The sequence below is a fragment of the Lichtheimia ornata genome (assembly GCF_029851405.1).
Source record: "Lichtheimia ornata isolate CBS 291.66 chromosome Unknown scaffold00058, whole genome shotgun sequence".
Taxonomy (NCBI): Eukaryota; Fungi; Mucoromycota; class Mucoromycetes; order Mucorales; family Lichtheimiaceae; genus Lichtheimia; species Lichtheimia ornata.
In genome coordinates, this window is record NW_026695378.1 from 144,203 (window position 1) to 161,880 (window position 17,678).

Genomic DNA, 17,678 nt, shown 5'->3' on the forward strand with positions numbered 1-17,678 from the left:
TTCAAAAGCAATCGCCTCAAAGATGGATTCAAGCTCACTCGTCTGGTTATCAGCAACAAACTTGATGGTCATAGGTCGCCTTATTCCTGCATGTGTCCGGATCATCGATTCAAGGCGATTGGCATGTTTTGCAAGTGCACGATGTACATGTCCCTATCATCCCATATTAATCCCCCACTTCTTCTTTGGTTCATAAAGTCCTTTTTTTACCCTTTCTTCCTTGGAGGATCCTTTTGCTTCATAAAAGATTTGACATTTGCGAAGATTTCGGCCGACTTTGACCTATTCCACCACAGGTTAGTCAACAATTCACCCATCCCAATAAGATAATGAGAACCTACCGCTTGAATTCCTACATTGGAAGGCGTCAACCATCGAGGAAGTGATTCATAGGAATACATGTTGTTGATACCACGATGAATACGTTGTGCAAAATGCTGCTGTGTAGTCGTTGGAGCTGAATCATTTTCATGCATAGACCTTGCACTTTGTTTGTAGACTTTGTCGAGCGTGGCTGTGGGTGAGGACTAGTGTGCATAGATAAGTGATTCAAGGCCTTGGATCGGTCAAAGACGACATTTGACATTTACCTCCAACGATCGCTTCTTTTGACGAGTCTTTTTAAAGTAGCGTAGATATTGACCAGGCACCATGTACTCATCAAGCACTTGTTGATTCAAGCTATTGCCTCCATGGTCATTCTTGCGAGCTGCATTCGACATGAATCGCCGTGCTGTGTTCCACCATAAACGACCTGTCTGCATTTTTCGAGATACAAAAAGAGCGGGAACCAACCCAACCCAACCCACCACATCCATCGTTTGGCTGCCTTTGCATACCGAGGTTGAATCCCCGATAGCTCGTTGTTGCCATGTCGACCCTCCTCATTGTTTATGATGCATTCTTTGTTACTTGCTTTGCTTAAAGGTAAGCATAAAACAGCTTGTGTTTGATAAGTTTAGACGGCATCATTTACATATAAAACATACTCCTCGTTAACCACCAATTTGCTTTTGGGGAGTACACACATGGTTTAATATAAAGGCATTATACAGGCCCCAACTCTCATTTGTATTACCACATACTCTCAACCTGCTTTCAAGAAGTATAGCTATGGCACAAGGTCATGGATGCTAAGCAACCAAGTTATTTTGATCGCTTTGCAGTGTCAAAGCGCCAGGTCACACGTTACACAAGCGTTGATGGTCTTTCTTGGCAGCAGCATCTGGTGATTACTCTCCATATCATCATCTCTCCACGTAATCAAAAGAAGAGGAAAGAATAATAAAGAATGACGATGTCCTTTCAACCTGACAATGATCCCGTATTCCTTAATCATTGTTTAATACGACTTTTTATCTTTACAGAGCAAGTACACGTAGAATAGGAGGTTTTGATTTATGTCAGCCAACCTGTTTTGGTTATAGCAAAGTAAAGATGCATGTATTTACTCGTTTCAAGATGATAGAGCTTTTTGAATGTACATAAGAAATGAATGGGGATGCTGCATAAGCAGTGAGCGTTTACTGCGATCCCAGAGAGAGAATAGGATGAAACCGGCAGTTTGATGAATGATATCATCCATACTTGGACAACTGTATTCTAAATTGCTCCTTCGTCTTTTTCCTTTTCCCTCTTTCCGAATAACCACCCCATGTCTCGTAACTATCAAAGAGTATCTATCGTTGCCATTGCTACCACCTATCACATTGCATTGCGAAGACTCATTTCGGTTTACTTGAGTAGGTTCCAACAGCTGACGACCCACTGCATTCGAACGAGAGCATTGATTTGCAAGCTGGCCATGCTACCACTGCTGCTGGTGCTTCACCTTTATCACCCCATGCATCCCATCCACACACCATGAACCGTCAAAGAACCGATCTCGAAGAAACATTTGGTGAACCACTAGACGACGACGACGACGACTACGACGACTCGAATGAATCCCGTCGTTTATTGGGTACAGCTTCAGCGTCTTCTTCGTCTTCTTCCACAGCTATTCCCGTACAACCACTACCACCCACATCCAACAATCACCGACAACAACAACAACACCACCAACCAGCAGTATTGCCTGTCACCAATGATGGCGTGTTCGCCAACATGTCAGCTAAACCTGAACGAGAAGCAGATAAACTTGATGAAACACCTCCTGTAAGTGTGTGTGGTGCATGCATGTGTGGATCATCATCATTAATATCGGGAGAATAGGCATACGAAGATGCCGCAGCCGACGCCACACCTCCATATTGGCAAACTACCATCGTTGCACCTGCTGGTATGGATGACATGATCCTGGTCGAAGGTATGCCAGTGGGTAGCTTATTTGGTTTTGCATGGAATCTTCTTGGTAAGTCAGCCCCTCCCCCCTACATCTACTAAAGCTTACACTCATACAATTTGATGATGATCATCATCATAGTATCCGCAAGTTTCCAGTTTGTTGGTTTCTTGTTGACCTATTTACTGCATACTTCACATGCTGCCAAGGTAACCATGACGACGTCTCTTTAATGATCCAACATCGTTGAGCTAATGGTTGTTGTTCTTATAGCAAGGATCAAGGGCTGGTCTCGGGATTACTCTGGTACAATTTGGATTTTATATTCGCAGTCGTAAGTAACGTTATCGAATGGATATTGGATGATGTGAGTACATATTGAGAATTTGATCTTTTATTAGGTGGATCTCTTGAAGATGTTGGATTGGATGATGGAAGCAATAGAAACCAAGATCAAGAACCAGAAGAAGAGAGTGTTCAAGCCAACATCATTGCTTATCTATTAATGCTACTGGGATGGTTCATTATTATCCGCTCTATTGGAGACTACCTACGTGCACGGAAAATGGAGCGCATCATTGCCACCGAACCTTCAGCGGAAACTATGGTTTAAACACCCTTTGCCACTTTACCCTATACCACGCTTACTCTACCTTCATCGACCCTTACGCCATACTTTGTGTCTACATTTTTTTTTTCAATTACCCTATATCGTTTTGTATCATTGCATCGATTGTATAGAATTTTGCTTTACAACGAATAGCAATGGATGTCTTGTGTGTTTTATCAAAAATTTGGCTTAATTTGCGAGTGTCGTGGAGGGACTATTAAGAGCTTTGATGAACAAATCATAGATAGCATCATCACATTGAAATGAAAACGATGCAATGCATGTCTAATAAGGAAGAGGCTTTATTTAATAGAGATGGGGAATCCATGGTGGTGTGGTTGCACGGACTTGGGATACGCCATCGTCATGGAAATGGTAGCACAGCAGCCGCAGACATCTGTAATTGTGAATAGTCACAGCTTACTTTTTTTTCTTCCCTCTCTTTCACTTTGTTCACTCCCCCCTCTCACTCTGCATTGCCACACACTCGCCAACCATGAGCGACAAGTTGACCCGTATTGCTATTATCAACGCTGACAAGTGCAAGCCCAAGAAATGCCGACAAGAATGGTAGATGTCACTGTAAAGGGTTGGATCGCGCGTCTCATGGCTAATCACAACCCTATAGTAAAAAGTCTTGTCCTGTCAACAGAATGGGTACGTGTCCCCTACACACACTTTTTCGCTCACTCTCTTTTTTGCCGTCAATGAGAAAAGACTTACCATTGTGTTGTAGGCAAGTTTTGTATCGAAGTGTCTCCCACCTCCAAGATCGCCTTCATTTCGGAAACGCTTTGTATTGGTTGTGGTATCTGTCCCAAGAAATGTCCTTTTGGTGCCATCAACATTATCAACTTGCCCACCAACTTGGAATCTGAGGTGACGCATCGTTATTCCGCCAACTCTTTCAAGTTGCATCGTTTGCCAGTGCCTCGTCCTGGTCAAGTCCTTGGTTTGGTTGGTACCAACGGTATCGGCAAATCCACCGCTCTCAAGATCCTTTCCGGCAAGATGAAGCCTAACCTCGGCCAATTCGATAATCCTCCTGATTGGGAAGATATTCTCAAGTACTTCCGTGGCTCCGAATTGCAAAATTACTTTACAAAGATCTTGGAGGATAATCTCAAGGTAAAAATCTCTCTTACATGTGCGTGTGTGGGTATGTGTGGATGGTGTTTTAACGCGTCACATTTAGGCCATCACCAAGCCTCAGTATGTGGATCACATTCCCAAGGTCGTCAACGGCAAAGTGGGTCAACTTTTGGAGGACAAGATGGAACGTAACAACCTTGATGAGATGATTGATGAGCTCGGTAAGGAATCAATGAGGGGGGTTGATAGAATCAAAGCATAATTATACCAACCTACTCCTTTTTTTCCAGAACTCAAGGGTATCATGAACCGTGAAGTTGGTCAGCTCTCTGGTGGTGAGTTGCAACGTTTCGCTATTGGTGTCGTTGCTGTTCAAAAGGCAAATGTGTAAGTAATGGATGATGGTTTTCAATGAAGGGATGGCTGATCTTTTATATGTATAGTTACATGTTTGATGAGCCTTCTTCGTACTTGGATGTCAAGCAACGTCTTAATGCTGCTCGTGTTATTCGATCATTGATCACTGCCGAGAGGTAAATATAGAGAGTGTGTGTATGGATGTATCAAAGGGTTATATGTTGACATGTACCTTTGATTGCAGCTACATTATTGTTGTCGAGCACGATTTGTCAGTGTTGGATTACCTTTCCGATTACATTTGTATCTTGTATGGTATGCCATCCGTATACGGTGTTGTTACTCTTCCTGCTTCGGTCCGTGATGGTATCAATATCTTCTTGGATGGTCACATCAGAACCGAGAACTTGCGTTTCCGTCAAGAATCATTGACTTTCAAGATTGTTGAACAAACCGATGATGCTGCTGTTGAGAAGCAAAGAAACTACAGCTACCCCGATATGACCAAGACTTTGGGTAAGGATACATCTATATAATTCAAACGTAGTACGTTGATGACTAATGGGCGGGGTGGATGATGATGATAGGTGATTTCAAGCTTGAAGTCAAGGCTGGTGAATTCACTGATTCTGAAATTGTTGTCATGTTGGGTCAAAATGGTACTGGCAAGACCACCTTTATTCGTTTGCTTGCTGGCTTGTTGAAGCCTGATGGTGGTGAAGGTGTCCCTGAATTGAATGTGTCGTACAAGCCCCAAAAGATCTCTCCCAAGTTCAAGGGCACTGTTCGCATGTTGTTTATCAAAAAGATCAAGGCCGCTTTCTTGAACCCTCAATTCCAAACCGATGTTGTGAAGCCTCTCAGCATTGAAAACATTCTCGATCAAGAAGTGACTCACTTGTCCGGTGGTGAATTGCAACGTGTTGCTATTATCCTTGCTCTTGGTCAGCCTGCCGACATTTACCTTATTGACGAGCCTTCCGCTTATCTCGATTCCGAACAGCGTATTATTGCTGCCAAGGTCATTAAGCGTTTCATTGTCCACTTTAAGCGCACTGCATTCATTGTCGAGCACGATTTCATTATGGCCACCTATCTTGCTGATCGTGTCGTTGTGTACGAGGGCCAACCCTCTATCCATGCCATTGCCAACACCCCTCAATCTTTGCTCAGTGGTATGAACAAGTTCTTGGCATCACTCGAAATTACTTTCCGTCGTGATCCTACCAATTACCGACCAAGAATCAACAAGTACGACTCTCAAATGGACCAGGAACAAAAGGCCACTGGCAATTACTTCTTCTTGGAACAGTAGAATCAATACACTTTTTCACTTTTCCCCCCACTTCTTATCAAAAGCAACCATTGTATACAAAACATCCCCTCCCAACCTTCCCGTCCACATGCATCTTGTTGAGATAATATAATATAAGCATTCTTTTTTTTCTTCTTCTTCTCTTTTGGATCTCCTTATAACAATTTACGTTCTGCATACAATGCTTCGGCCCATGCCTTGACAGTAGGATGTTGGAATTTGCCTTGGGTGGAGTCAAAGAAAGATTGGAGTGACTTTTTATCAGCTATTGAACAATGTGAGTATGGCAGTTGCAACAAGTAAAAGTACTTTTACATACACTTTTCGTATTCAAGGGCTTGAACAATCATTTCAAACTTGTCAAGATCCTTCACCAGCAAGGCTTCGGGTGTCTTTGCGTCTTCATATTCTTGCCAAAGATCCACAATTTCCTGAGCCACAGGTGTATTGCCTAGCATTGATTGGAAATCTTGCATAGCAGCCTAATACAATACATGAATGACCCCATGACTATTGCACATGCACACACACTTACACTTTCACGCTTGTACTTTTCTTCCTTGCTAACACCAGCATGAGGTGTGATATCACCCTATATACAACTTATTATTCATCCAGCACTAGATAGATTCATGTATACACTTACCACCACGGATTCTGCCAAATCGTGCACAATAGCCATTTTCACGCACCTATTATGTATCCAAACATTTGTATCACAAATTCACGCACCCCAACACGACGCGTTTTGCTTACTTGTTGCGATCCAGTGCAGCATCGTCCACGAGCATGGCCATAACGCCCATACGATGCATATGATCGGCGATCGATTCAGGCTGCTTGATGCCATTGTCAACCCACCCGGTTCTTTTAGTGACCTATACACATACAACGTTATAAAACAATATTCTATTTTGCTGTTGGCGACTTATGATACCTTGAGGTTTTGAATGATATGAAGAAACTGGATAACGCTAGCAGGGCTACTTTGGGCCATGGTTGGTTGGGAGTTGGGAGGAGGGATATAAAAGGACAAAGAAACGCCCGGTGACTGGAACGTGTAAAGCGACAAGGGAAATCTTCAATTGGAGGAGTCTCTTTGTATATCATACATTCATCCTTGTATCTTCCTTCCCATTACATATGGATGATAACAATGAAACACTTTAATTACTGGAGATGCCACCACGTTCATTCACTCTGCTGTATCCATTGTATTCCCATAACTCCTTGCATGAATACCTCCAAACATCATTCACTGGCTCATCAAATGCAATAAACACTGTTGCCATTTTATGATTGTACATAGGTAAATGATACTACAGTTTCCGATCCAGCTGTGCCTGAGTCGACACGACATGGCGATGGTTGAATGAGACAAAGGATGGGGTGGTATCGACTTGATCAATCGTCCTATAAACATATACCCAATGAATAAAAAAGAGAGCAACCTATTCAATAGGCTCTTTATACATACATGGTTGCCATGTGATCTGACAAGAGAATGTTCTTGAAAGGTGCTGCCGAGATGATAACGCCAACCAAGGTAACGAATGCTGATACAACACATTCCACAATGATCTATCACAAACCACACGTTATTCATTAACCATAAATACACTATGTTGCTATAAAACAACGTACTTCGATAGGTAGGTTTGCCTCTGTCCGATCAACAGCTTTCAGGTAAGCACGATCTAAGGATGCCCCAATGAGTCTCTCTGTACTGAAATCAAGCACATAGGGTATAAAGACACTGGCGTGTATACGAACGTTCATAAGTCGAGTATGCCGAATGGGCGAGGAAGAGGGTGCTAATGATGGCCAGGACCTTGCCCAGATTGCTCATGTTGAGGTGAGTGGGTGGGCGTGTATGTGGGTGTGGAGGTTTAAAGACAACGACGACAGCAGCTGAAATCCGAAGCCTTGTACCACTTTCAAGCAAACGCGTCCATTCATCATGGTGATGCTATCCAATAACAGCCATAAACAGCACGTTGATAATAATGGCCCATCTTTATCCATATCATTCATATACGTATCTAGGTACACAACCTTGTTTGGGTAAATCCATCGTCGTCATGAGCACGTGCTCTCTCGCTCTCCCATGGTGATAACCAAGCCTGGCTTAGTGCAACCTGATTTCGTGATGCCATTGGGGATTTTAGCCAAGTTGTCTTTTCCCAGGAAACAAGAGCCGATCTTATTGTCTACTATACGTGCAAGATACGGATGGGTGTTTGTGATACGTCTCTTCTGCTGTGCCACATGAGAACCAAGGAAGAAAGGATTCATTTATCGTCTTTTACTTGCTCCTCGCCATCCAAATTCAATGCGAATGGTTCCGGCAGAAAGTGTGGGCCTTGATCTGCTTATGGCAATGCATTTTTTTGGATTATGCAAGGTATCATCAAAGGTTGGCAAGTAATCCGAGCACACGGACGACTCATAGTATAACCTTATTACTAGCCTATTGCTCTTTCCATGAAAACACGATTCTGTTCTTGACTTGCCGTGGGATACATGTCGATGGGGATGACCGAGGGAACGTGACACGAACGAGCCGTCAACCATTTGGTCAATTTTACTCCTATGCGTGGTACCATGTATTATGTATGTTTTGCAGATGGCAGATGAAAACAAAAAGTTGTAAATATATAAGCTGATGGTCTTTGATATGTACTTTTCAGCACGCGCATCTTTATCACAGCTCAGTGATCAGGAGAAAACGAGATTACCGTGTTGTACGGGGAAAAGGTATGATAGGAACTTTAAAGGTCGTTGTGCAATCATCAACATAGATAACTCACACACGCTTTAGAATTACTGCTCGTGAGAGACGTGGTGAGTCACATGCTGCTGAAGCCATTACACTCGATGGTATAAATCTCACCACCGATCATTGACATGTCATTTCGCTTGGACTCTTTCACATAGTATTTATGACAACAGCTGCTGTCGACGAGAAGAATACCATCCCGCCAAAGGTTATGGAGGCTTCAATGGATAGCACATCATCCGATCATGATTTGGAGAAGCAAAAAAAGGCATCCACCAAATTTGTATATACACCTGAAGAACGCAGGGTGCTGAGGAAGATTAACTTTGCCACGGTGCCATTTGTTTGTGTGGTGCTTTACATCCAGGTATATATATTATTTGTTCTTGGCAGGCATGCATATGCAGAAATCTAAATCCATGGGATGGCCGCCGTATGTAGTTTATCGACAAATCGACCCTGAACTTTTCTGCAGTACTTGGTTTATACGAAGACACGGGCATCGATGGTAGCCAATTCAGCTGGCTTGGTTCAATCTTCTATGTGGGCTACTTGGCTTTTCAGGTAGGTGAAATTGGAAAGGATAATGCATCATCCAAAGGCTTACACTTTTACATCCACTACTACATAGCTTCCCAATCAATACCTTATTCAGCGTTTGCCCACATCAAAGTACTTGGGCGTCGTCCTGGTATTATGGGGTGTAAGCTTGGCGTGTACGGCAATTGCAAAAGACTTTTCCCAGCTGGCTGGGCTTCGGTTCTTGCTTGGCTTTTTCGAGGCATCAACGTATCCTGCCATCTTTTTATTAATCAGCACTTTTTATCGCCGAACGGAGCAAGTGACCTGGTTTGGTACAATGTTCATCGCCAATTCTGTTGCAACAACTACAGGTGGTGCTATCGGATATGGCATTGGTAAGGCAACAATATCAAGATAGTGTTTGGACGATAAACAAGGATGCTTATCACGCATTGTGTACATACACACTTCAGGTCGCATGGATGGGCTTCACAACATGAGCGCATGGCAATGGTACGTATGAATGGGATGTGGATCAAAAAGTGGGCATTTGGAAGGAAGGCTAATTTGAGAGGGGGGATTTTAGGTGCATGTTGATATGGGGATGCATTACGGCATTTTCTGGCATTGTCTACTTTTTCTTCCTTCCTGATAAGCCAAAGTCAAGGTGGTTCCGCCTCACACCTGAAGAGGAAAAGATTATCGATGACAGGACACGTGACAACACCGTAGTACGAAGCAAGATCATTAAACGAGAGCACATCCTGGAAGCTCTTAAGGAACCTCGCTTTTATTGCTGCATGCTCATTTCGTTCTTTCTCAACCTTCAAAATGGATGCATCACCATCTTCAGTACTCAAATCATCAAAAACATGGGATTCACGGTAAGCAAAAAGAAGTGTATGCAAGGTGAGCGATATTTGACAAGCTCATTATTGTGTCCATAGAACTTGGAATCCATCCTCCTTAATATACCCAAAGGCTTTTCCACCATCCTACTGCTTATTTTTGCAATGACCATGAGCAAACGCTTTGATGTGATTTGTTACATTGGTGCACTTATGAGCCTCATTGCTTTTATTGGTGCCTTGCTCCTTGGTGTGCTACCTGTTGGAGGTGTCATGCTTTTAGGCATTTTCTTGGCTTCAACAAGTCCACCTTATACCATGCTGCAAACTCTCATCTCGAATAATACTAGCGGGTATACAAAGAAAATCTTTTACACATCTGGGAACATCGTCATGTATTGTCTTGGAAATTTCGTTGGACCGCTCATGATGGTGGATAGTCAGGCTCCCCGGTACATTGGAGGCATGATTGGTTATATGGTGGCGGATGTGTTAGCTGCTGCTCTGTTTTTGTATTGCCGATGGTCCTTCAAGCGAGAGAACAAGCGACGCGAGCGCATGAAAGAAGAAAGCAAGGTACCACCACCACCCGAAAACAGAGAAGAGATTGATTGGACCGATAAGGAAGACCCTCATTTCGTGTATCGTATATAATAGTAATACTAAATTTCGCATGAAAATTATCCTATGTACATTTAAAGAGTGTTGCTTATGCGTTACAATGAACATAATACCACGCATGGTCGTAAAGAGACAATGACAGCCGATACGGTATCCCTAATTTCAAACAATGACCCTCCTTATTTGGATGACTTGTAATATAGACATCATTTTTATTGCGAGCTACTTGTGCATGGTAGTGTTTAGATCTTAATAGGGGTATTGGTATGTTTAATCTTCCTCTTCATCATCACCATCATCGTCATCGTCGTCATCATCATCTCCATGGATACCGTCTCCTGGATCTTCACCATCAGCATCCTGGTGATGGTGTGCCTTGAGTTTTTGAATATGAGGACCATCAGTCACGCCGTCTTCTTCTCGCTTCTTGATAATACCAGCAATGTGGTAACCATGTGAACCGGGGGATATGGTCTTCAAGAGACTATCTGCTTGTTGTCCAAGTAGTGGTGCAGGAGATCCACCACCACTACCTTTCTTGAGCTGGTCATTGTCGTCGTTGGGATTGCCATCAGGGTCATCGTCCTTGTCATCCAAATCATCCCCATCATCATCGTCTTCATCATCATCGTCATCATCTTCGTCGTCATCATCATCATCTTCATCATCGTCGTCGTCGTCTTCATCATCGTCGTCGTCCTCATCATCATCGTCGTCATCCTCTCGTTTGACATTCTTGTTTAATCCTTGAACCAATTGACCAAGCACATCTGTACCTCCACCTTCATGAGGGTTTTGTAAGGCACCTTGATTCTCGGCTGCTTCATTGCCGGTTGTGTAAATTTGTACGTTATCACGTCCCGCGAGTCGATCTTCATGATTCTTTTCTTGCTCTACTATGGGTGCAGCTTGCACAAGTAGCGCCAACGCTGCCAATGAAAGTGGGATAAAGTGAAGAGTACGCATACAAAAAAAAATAAAAAGTTACCGGGAAAGCCAAATGTACATTTGCAGATCAACCTTTTTATAATGTTTCATTGATTGTCCCAGTGGCACATGGTTCCAAAGGAGTGGTGATGGATATCACTCTCCTTGGCTGATTTATTGCTTCTAGGAGTCCAAGAAAACCGATGCAGCTCTGCTATCACAGAATGGGACACATAAAGGAGGAGAAGAAGTACATACGATGATCACTGATATTGATGTTCCACAACATTCTTCTTTTAATGGTTTTTGGTCGAACACTTATCATGGCCCATTGTTCAGGCCAACATGACGTGATGCGTAATAGTGTTTTCGCAATAGAAAGTATAATGATGATGATGACGATGAATGAACCAAGGAGAACCCGTGATAGCACCATGTGCTCACAAAGACATCACTCAGTCGTTGTTGGCATTCTCCTTATTTCCTTTGTGCCTCCTCACTGACAGGATCTCCTTTATTGACAGGGATCTGCCATGGCGACAAAACTTTATCATCATCATTCATGTTTATAGTACCACAAGCAAATTTGCATTTGTTTATGCTGTCAAAAGTGGGTACGTAAAACAATGGTAGTACAAAATGCAGCCTGCATGATGACGGAAATGGCTTAGGCTGGGTTGCTCTTTTGGCAAAGTCTCGGCACACATTACTGTTGTTTCTTGTTCCTCTTTATCCATGACCATTGCGTATTTATTGCTCGACAAACTAAAACTCTACAGCAGCTCTACAATACCCGCCTTGCTTTTCTATATCCTCACATGCAAGCAATCTCATGACACAAGCAATGCCATCTTGTCTGCAATCGTGCTATTGAATTTCGTTGTCCCTATAACACACAATGGAGCGCATGGCGACAAGATTGATCACTCGGTGGTTGCAACTATGGCGAGCTATCTTGGTTTTGGTATGATACGCTATATGGTTGATCGACATCAAGGCAAACCCACTGTGCCCTTTTACCGTGTACTCGACACGTGGAATCAGCGACCAGATCAACCACAAAGCAGTGAAGAAAAGACAACATCCTCCAATCAACAACCACTTGACACGTCGACGATGCAAAGCAACACATTCAAATGGCTCATGTTGGGTATATTTCGAGTCCTTTTATCCATGCCGGTAATGGCTTTTTTGGATGGCTTTTTACGTGTCTGCAATGAGCCGCCCCTGGATCCACCTTATACATCTCTTATGTTTTCCGGCCAATCGATTCCAATACCCACCTTGTATTACCATGCTATCGCCAGTATTGCTCTTGTAATGCATCTCGTCCTTGTACCAACAGTTTGGCTCGTCATTCACAGCTTAAAGCTATCCTATCTTGCACTCTTTTCCCCAAAGACAATGTCCTCTTATCATGACGAGGTCGCCGAGTTTGTTCAACGCCCACCCTTATTTGATCGGTTATGGCTGGCATCATCTGTTCATGACATGTGGTCTAGGTATGTTTGCAGCTTTATGGCTGAGCAAGTAAACAATGTCCCGGCTGCTCACCTTATCATAATAGACGCTGGCATCAGATATTCCGATCAGCATTTCGAGACATTGCCTACCTTCCAATAAGACGATTGTTTCCAAAGAAGCCAATGCTGGGTCGAGCACTTGGAGTCATGTCGGTCTTCATTTTATCCGGATTGATGCATGATTACATTCTACTTTGCATGGTCGGCTATCAGCAATACATCTCTGTACCTGGTTCGATGGGAATGCAGACCACTTTCTTTTTGCTTCAAGGCCTGGGAACAGTCATATCCAATCATCATGCCATCCCCAAAATGCCACGCATCCTAGCTAGGCTCTTGACCTTTCTCTTTTTGCTTTACACTGCACCCTTTTTTATTGAACCTTACATCCGTATCAGGTTGAACCGCATCGCTCGTGTTCCAGGATATCCACAAACACTCGACCCCTATCTTGGTCCCGTTTGCCCTTACGGTTCAAGATTAGACGTCTAGATACAATAGCGCTACATTCTATATACCAATAAATAGAGCAAGAAGATGATGTTATTCTGGCAGAGAAAATGATGATGATGATGCTGTTATCAAGGACAAACTTGTAACCTCAGCTCGATGTTACTACGTTGAAAACACCCGACCTTCAAATCTATAGATATCCCCCTTCCAATCAGAAAGCGACCAAGTGATCCATTCTTGCTCATTTGAGCTGATAGTACAACACCCTTATGAATAACATGTTTAATCCAATTCCATCATTCACTGAAAGTCGAAGAATAGTATATGGTAGTGTGGATGTTTATCGAGCTAACATGATAAAGGAACAGGATTGGATAAGATACGGGTGAATCCCGTAGAGGGAATAGGGATAATTGTGCCATCATAGTCTTGGTTGCTGCCGCCATCATCATCCTTCATCCATGGTTGCAAAGTAGCTGCTGCACGCATTGTATCGAGTATTCCAATACCATCCATGACTGTAAAACACCTTTCGTCAAAGATATGGGCCCGCTCCTCAATGCCATCCAATCCATCATCACCATCCTCAGCCGTATCCACGTGACATGACCCATCCCTCTTGCTGACGACGACACGACAAGTAACCAAAGCAACATTCCAGGATTCCTCATCATTGCACTTGATTCCATTCATCCCTCATAACCATTGCAAATCCAATAAGAAAGAGCCACTGTGATCTTTGCTGATATGCGTGCTTCCTTTTCCATCGGGCTGTTTGTCTATATCGCAGCTCAACCAGGCGAGGGATTGCTTGTATTGCTGTGTACTCGATAGAGAATATGGCACCCCATCCATTGGCATCCGTGTGTACTAAAGCACGTTGCTGCAAGTAACTTGAGACAATGAAGTAAAGACCATACTAATAGCAACCGCTGTTACCCTTGGTCGTGGCAGAGGGCAATGGAAGAGCGTGTGTTGTAGTAGAGTGACAAGGTTGTGAATGCTGTTTGAGACAAGGAGTAAAGACATTGCTAATAGCAGCGGCTGCAATGAATGCTGTTACGATTGGTCGTGATAGAAGAACGTACAAGAGAAGGTGAAGTGTCAAGAAACGCGGGTGTTGTAGTGGGGCGTACACGGCATGGACTTCTCATTCAGTCCAAGACAATCGGATCAAGGTAATTGTAGGATGGACATGATGGGTTGAAGCAGGACAATCGTTCGCAGGTGGTAGTTGTATACTTGAATGGGCCAGCAATTGAGAATGGGAGGAAGAGAAGGTGAAGTGGGAGTGGAAGAGGTGGAGTTCAAGTAGATTTCTTTGGTGTTGAATGACATTTCTTTGTTTGGGCGTTGCTCAGTCAAATCCCCTCGGATCAAATAAAGTTCAATGATGGGCATGCTGGGCTGGAGCAGGACAATCGTTCATATGCATTGGATTGGGCAACAATGATGAAAGGGAGGAAGGGGCTATCAAGTGGCGGTTTACAAATAACTTTGCAAAATGATTTTTCTCATATTGGATGATACTTCTGTGTTTGAGCGTAACTCAACCAAATCCACTCGGATCAAGAAAGTTGAAGGATGGAAGTGATGAGCTGGAGCAGGACAATCGTTCATATGCATTGGATCGGTCAACAAAGGTGAATGGGAGGAATGGGCTATTAGCTGCCATGTATGATGTGTTATTAGGTAGTGTAATATCATGCGTTGACCCTTCCTTTCATGCAAATCGGCTGGGTTACACCAACATGCCCTTCTGCATATCTGGCTCTTTTCGTTTTCAGCTACTTGATAATGGACAAAGACCACTTCTCATATAGCATCACGCTTACAACATAAAGGTGTTTGTATCTCCAAACTTTACAATGAAACGTGAGGTTTTTATTAGAGCAATGTGCTCGGCTTCGCCAACAGCACCTTGTGTGCACGTTTCGCGTTCAATGTCGCAAACAGCCCAAAAAATATTTTTTGGTCGTCGTCGTTGAAGAGGTCGATCCCCAGATCCAGTTTGGCTGATGGCGACATTGCGAAATCTGGGATTGGCAAGCTTGATCATGAAACTTTCACACAAGGTGCTGTTGGCCAAGCCGAGCACATTGCTCTAATAAAAACCCCATGTTTGATTGTAAAGTTTACAGATACAGGCACCTTTATGTTTGTAAGCGTGATGCTATATGAGAAGTGGTCTTTGTTCATTGTCAAGTAGCTAGACCCTGGAGAGCAAAAGATGCAGAGGGAGCTCTTTGGGTAACTGGGTTAAAAAGTTTGGACTTCAGGGACCATGCATGACAGGTACGCAACCCTCACTTTTATGTCATACATTGGCAGCCAATAGCCACTTTTGTGCATTCCCAACTTTTGTGCATTCTATTGTATGTGGACGATGCTCCTGCTCTAGACATTCATTTCCATGATTAAAGTAGGTTGATCCGAGCTGATTTGGTTGAGTTACGCTCACACAAGATTACATCGGTTGAGCTACATCGAGCGTACTCTATGTCCAGAGTGATGTAATCTCTCTTTGACCGTAGCTCAGTCAAATCAGCTCGGATCAACCTACTTTAATCATGGAAATGAATGTCTGGAGGAGGAGAATCGCTCACATGTCATAGAGTGGGTAACAGTGCCGATTGTGAGGAAATTGCTGTTAGCTCGCAATGTATGGGCTGTTGTCAATAGTATACAGCATCATCCTTCCATCCTTCCAGTCATGCAAAGTAGCTGAGTTACACAAAGGGGTCCCTCTGAATCTTTTGCTCTGCCAGGGTCCACTACTTCACAATGAACAAAGACCACTCTTCATATAGCATCACGCTTACAACATAAAGGTGCTTGTATCTCCAAACTTTACAATGAAACGTGTGGTTTTTATTAGAGCAATGTGCTCGGCTTCGCCAACAGCACCTTGTGTGAAAGTTTCGCGTTCAATGTCGCAAACAGGCCAAAAAATATTTTTTGGTCGTCGTCGTCGAAGAGGTCGACCCCCCACATGTCTTCCGCGAATTTTATCAAATCGCCTGATAAGGCATCAGGCACCCAAAACAGTCAACAACGTCACCCATCTTATGCTCATGCTACGCGTGCTCATCCTCCTATAAAGGAGTCTCTGATATCAAAAGATACTGACAATACCATCCGTTCCAGAGTATGGAAGGTTGGTGGTTCCCCAGCTTCTTGTCCTAGCATGTTTTTCGACTTCACGTCTCGCCCCGAAAACCGCGCTGCTCTACTTTGCTATATCAACGAATGCTATCCAGACAATTGTGGTGTACGTCTTCATTCTGATCAATCACGCCGCATTGTTGAGCTCTTCCTTCCCACATCCAAGCAGTGTGAAGAGACATCTGTAACAGGCATCACCTTTGATGATGGTGAATGTATTCTTGCCTCAAAGCCCATTTCCGCTGATACCCGTTTAGTGCATCTTCAACTCTCCGATCTTCCATTCACTACACTAGACAAATTAAGACTTGGTCTTCGCAAATCCCTGGCACCTTATGGTAGCCTTAGTGACTATGGCATCTTCCGTGATCATGCATCAAACCTCTTCATGGGACGAGGTTACGCTACCTTGAAAATCCCAGCCAACTACAAGTACAAGCAGCTTTCCCACACTATCCCTTGGCTTACATCAGATGATTCGTTCCACGCCACTTGGGCTGAAATGCCGCTACACTGCCTTCGTTGTCACACAGCTGGTCATGCGACCTCTGCTTGTCCCCGCCATCCTAGCCGTAGCCGTCTTTGTTGGACCTGTGGCCAACCAGGTCACCGAGCAGCCCAATGTACCAACCGTCAAGTCAAGCCTACACCTGATACTTATAACCCACCTACACCATCATCGCCTTCATCGTATTCAGTCAATAGCTCAAATTCAGATATCTCCATGCTCAGCGTTGATCCTTCGCCTTTTGAAAGCCACAATGATGCCATTATTAGTGACTTTATCCCCGATGACCAAATTGATCTCAAACCTCAGCCTCCTTCCCCTGATCGAGACGCCATGGTACAGCACGTTGAAAAGCGTTATCCTATGTCCGACCACGCTAAGACCATTATTGCCTCCTTATCGATTCCTGAACTTGAACGTCTTTGTCACACTTTGAAAGATCAAGGTAAATCTTTGTCTTCGTCCACACCAACTACTCTTTCCTCGGTGAGTTCCCTGTCAAAGGGGAACAGTGATCCAACATAAGTCTAAAGTCATCTCCTTTCCTTCCTATAACATTTCTTCATCCTTGTAACGTCTTTGGGGTATCACTCTCAGACATACTCCCAATAAAAACCGAGGCTAAACAAGCCTCCATATAACGAAGAGGTCGACCCCTGGATCCAGTTTGGCTG

At 43.6% G+C, this 17,678-nt stretch overlaps 9 protein-coding genes across 9 annotated transcripts; 5 read left to right on the forward strand and 4 right to left on the reverse strand.

Moving 5' to 3' along the window:
• Positions 1 to 49: 49 nt before the first annotated feature.
• Positions 50 to 764, reverse strand: O0I10_009701 (uncharacterized protein; the record flags this gene model as incomplete). The annotated part of the gene is made up of 5 exons (XM_058489688.1): positions 50 to 79; positions 148 to 153; positions 211 to 282; positions 342 to 527; positions 591 to 764. 5 exons carry the CDS (start codon positions 762 to 764, stop codon positions 50 to 52), a joined length of 468 nt encoding a protein of 155 aa, XP_058339564.1.
• An 890-nt stretch (positions 765 to 1,654) lies between these two features.
• O0I10_009702 (uncharacterized protein) lies at positions 1,655 to 2,897 on the forward strand (the record flags this gene model as incomplete). Its single annotated transcript, XM_058489689.1, has 6 exons — positions 1,655 to 1,675; positions 1,747 to 2,157; positions 2,215 to 2,353; positions 2,426 to 2,493; positions 2,558 to 2,618; positions 2,686 to 2,897. 6 exons carry the CDS (start codon positions 1,655 to 1,657, stop codon positions 2,895 to 2,897), a joined length of 912 nt encoding a protein of 303 aa, XP_058339565.1.
• Positions 2,898 to 3,390: 493 nt separating this feature from the next.
• Positions 3,391 to 5,658, forward strand: O0I10_009703 (translation initiation factor RLI1; the record flags this gene model as incomplete). Its single annotated transcript, XM_058489690.1, has 8 exons — positions 3,391 to 3,464; positions 3,523 to 3,551; positions 3,631 to 4,022; positions 4,090 to 4,207; positions 4,277 to 4,373; positions 4,430 to 4,519; positions 4,588 to 4,859; positions 4,931 to 5,658. The coding sequence occupies 8 exons, from the start codon at positions 3,391 to 3,393 to the stop codon at positions 5,656 to 5,658; spliced, it is 1,800 nt and encodes a 599-aa protein (XP_058339566.1).
• Positions 5,659 to 5,813: 155 nt separating this feature from the next.
• O0I10_009704 (uncharacterized protein) lies at positions 5,814 to 6,655 on the reverse strand (the record flags this gene model as incomplete). The annotated part of the gene is made up of 6 exons (XM_058489691.1): positions 5,814 to 5,923; positions 5,978 to 6,140; positions 6,194 to 6,250; positions 6,305 to 6,350; positions 6,415 to 6,536; positions 6,596 to 6,655. 6 exons carry the CDS (start codon positions 6,653 to 6,655, stop codon positions 5,814 to 5,816), a joined length of 558 nt encoding a protein of 185 aa, XP_058339567.1.
• Positions 6,656 to 6,977: 322 nt separating this feature from the next.
• Positions 6,978 to 7,507, reverse strand: O0I10_009705 (uncharacterized protein; the record flags this gene model as incomplete). Its single annotated transcript, XM_058489692.1, has 4 exons — positions 6,978 to 7,071; positions 7,136 to 7,239; positions 7,303 to 7,355; positions 7,432 to 7,507. 4 exons carry the CDS (start codon positions 7,505 to 7,507, stop codon positions 6,978 to 6,980), a joined length of 327 nt encoding a protein of 108 aa, XP_058339568.1.
• A 1,093-nt stretch (positions 7,508 to 8,600) lies between these two features.
• Positions 8,601 to 10,461, forward strand: O0I10_009706 (uncharacterized protein; the record flags this gene model as incomplete). The annotated part of the gene is made up of 6 exons (XM_058489693.1): positions 8,601 to 8,804; positions 8,879 to 9,001; positions 9,069 to 9,354; positions 9,433 to 9,472; positions 9,546 to 9,843; positions 9,907 to 10,461. 6 exons carry the CDS (start codon positions 8,601 to 8,603, stop codon positions 10,459 to 10,461), a joined length of 1,506 nt encoding a protein of 501 aa, XP_058339569.1.
• A 237-nt stretch (positions 10,462 to 10,698) lies between these two features.
• O0I10_009707 (uncharacterized protein) lies at positions 10,699 to 11,394 on the reverse strand (the record flags this gene model as incomplete). The annotated part of the gene is made up of 1 exon (XM_058489694.1): positions 10,699 to 11,394. One exon carries the CDS (start codon positions 11,392 to 11,394, stop codon positions 10,699 to 10,701), a length of 696 nt encoding a protein of 231 aa, XP_058339570.1.
• A 696-nt stretch (positions 11,395 to 12,090) lies between these two features.
• Positions 12,091 to 13,370, forward strand: O0I10_009708 (uncharacterized protein; the record flags this gene model as incomplete). The annotated part of the gene is made up of 2 exons (XM_058489695.1): positions 12,091 to 12,857; positions 12,923 to 13,370. The coding sequence occupies 2 exons, from the start codon at positions 12,091 to 12,093 to the stop codon at positions 13,368 to 13,370; spliced, it is 1,215 nt and encodes a 404-aa protein (XP_058339571.1).
• A 2,953-nt stretch (positions 13,371 to 16,323) lies between these two features.
• O0I10_009709 (uncharacterized protein) lies at positions 16,324 to 17,529 on the forward strand (the record flags this gene model as incomplete). The annotated part of the gene is made up of 1 exon (XM_058489696.1): positions 16,324 to 17,529. One exon carries the CDS (start codon positions 16,324 to 16,326, stop codon positions 17,527 to 17,529), a length of 1,206 nt encoding a protein of 401 aa, XP_058339572.1.
• Between the last annotated feature and the right edge of the window lie 149 nt (positions 17,530 to 17,678).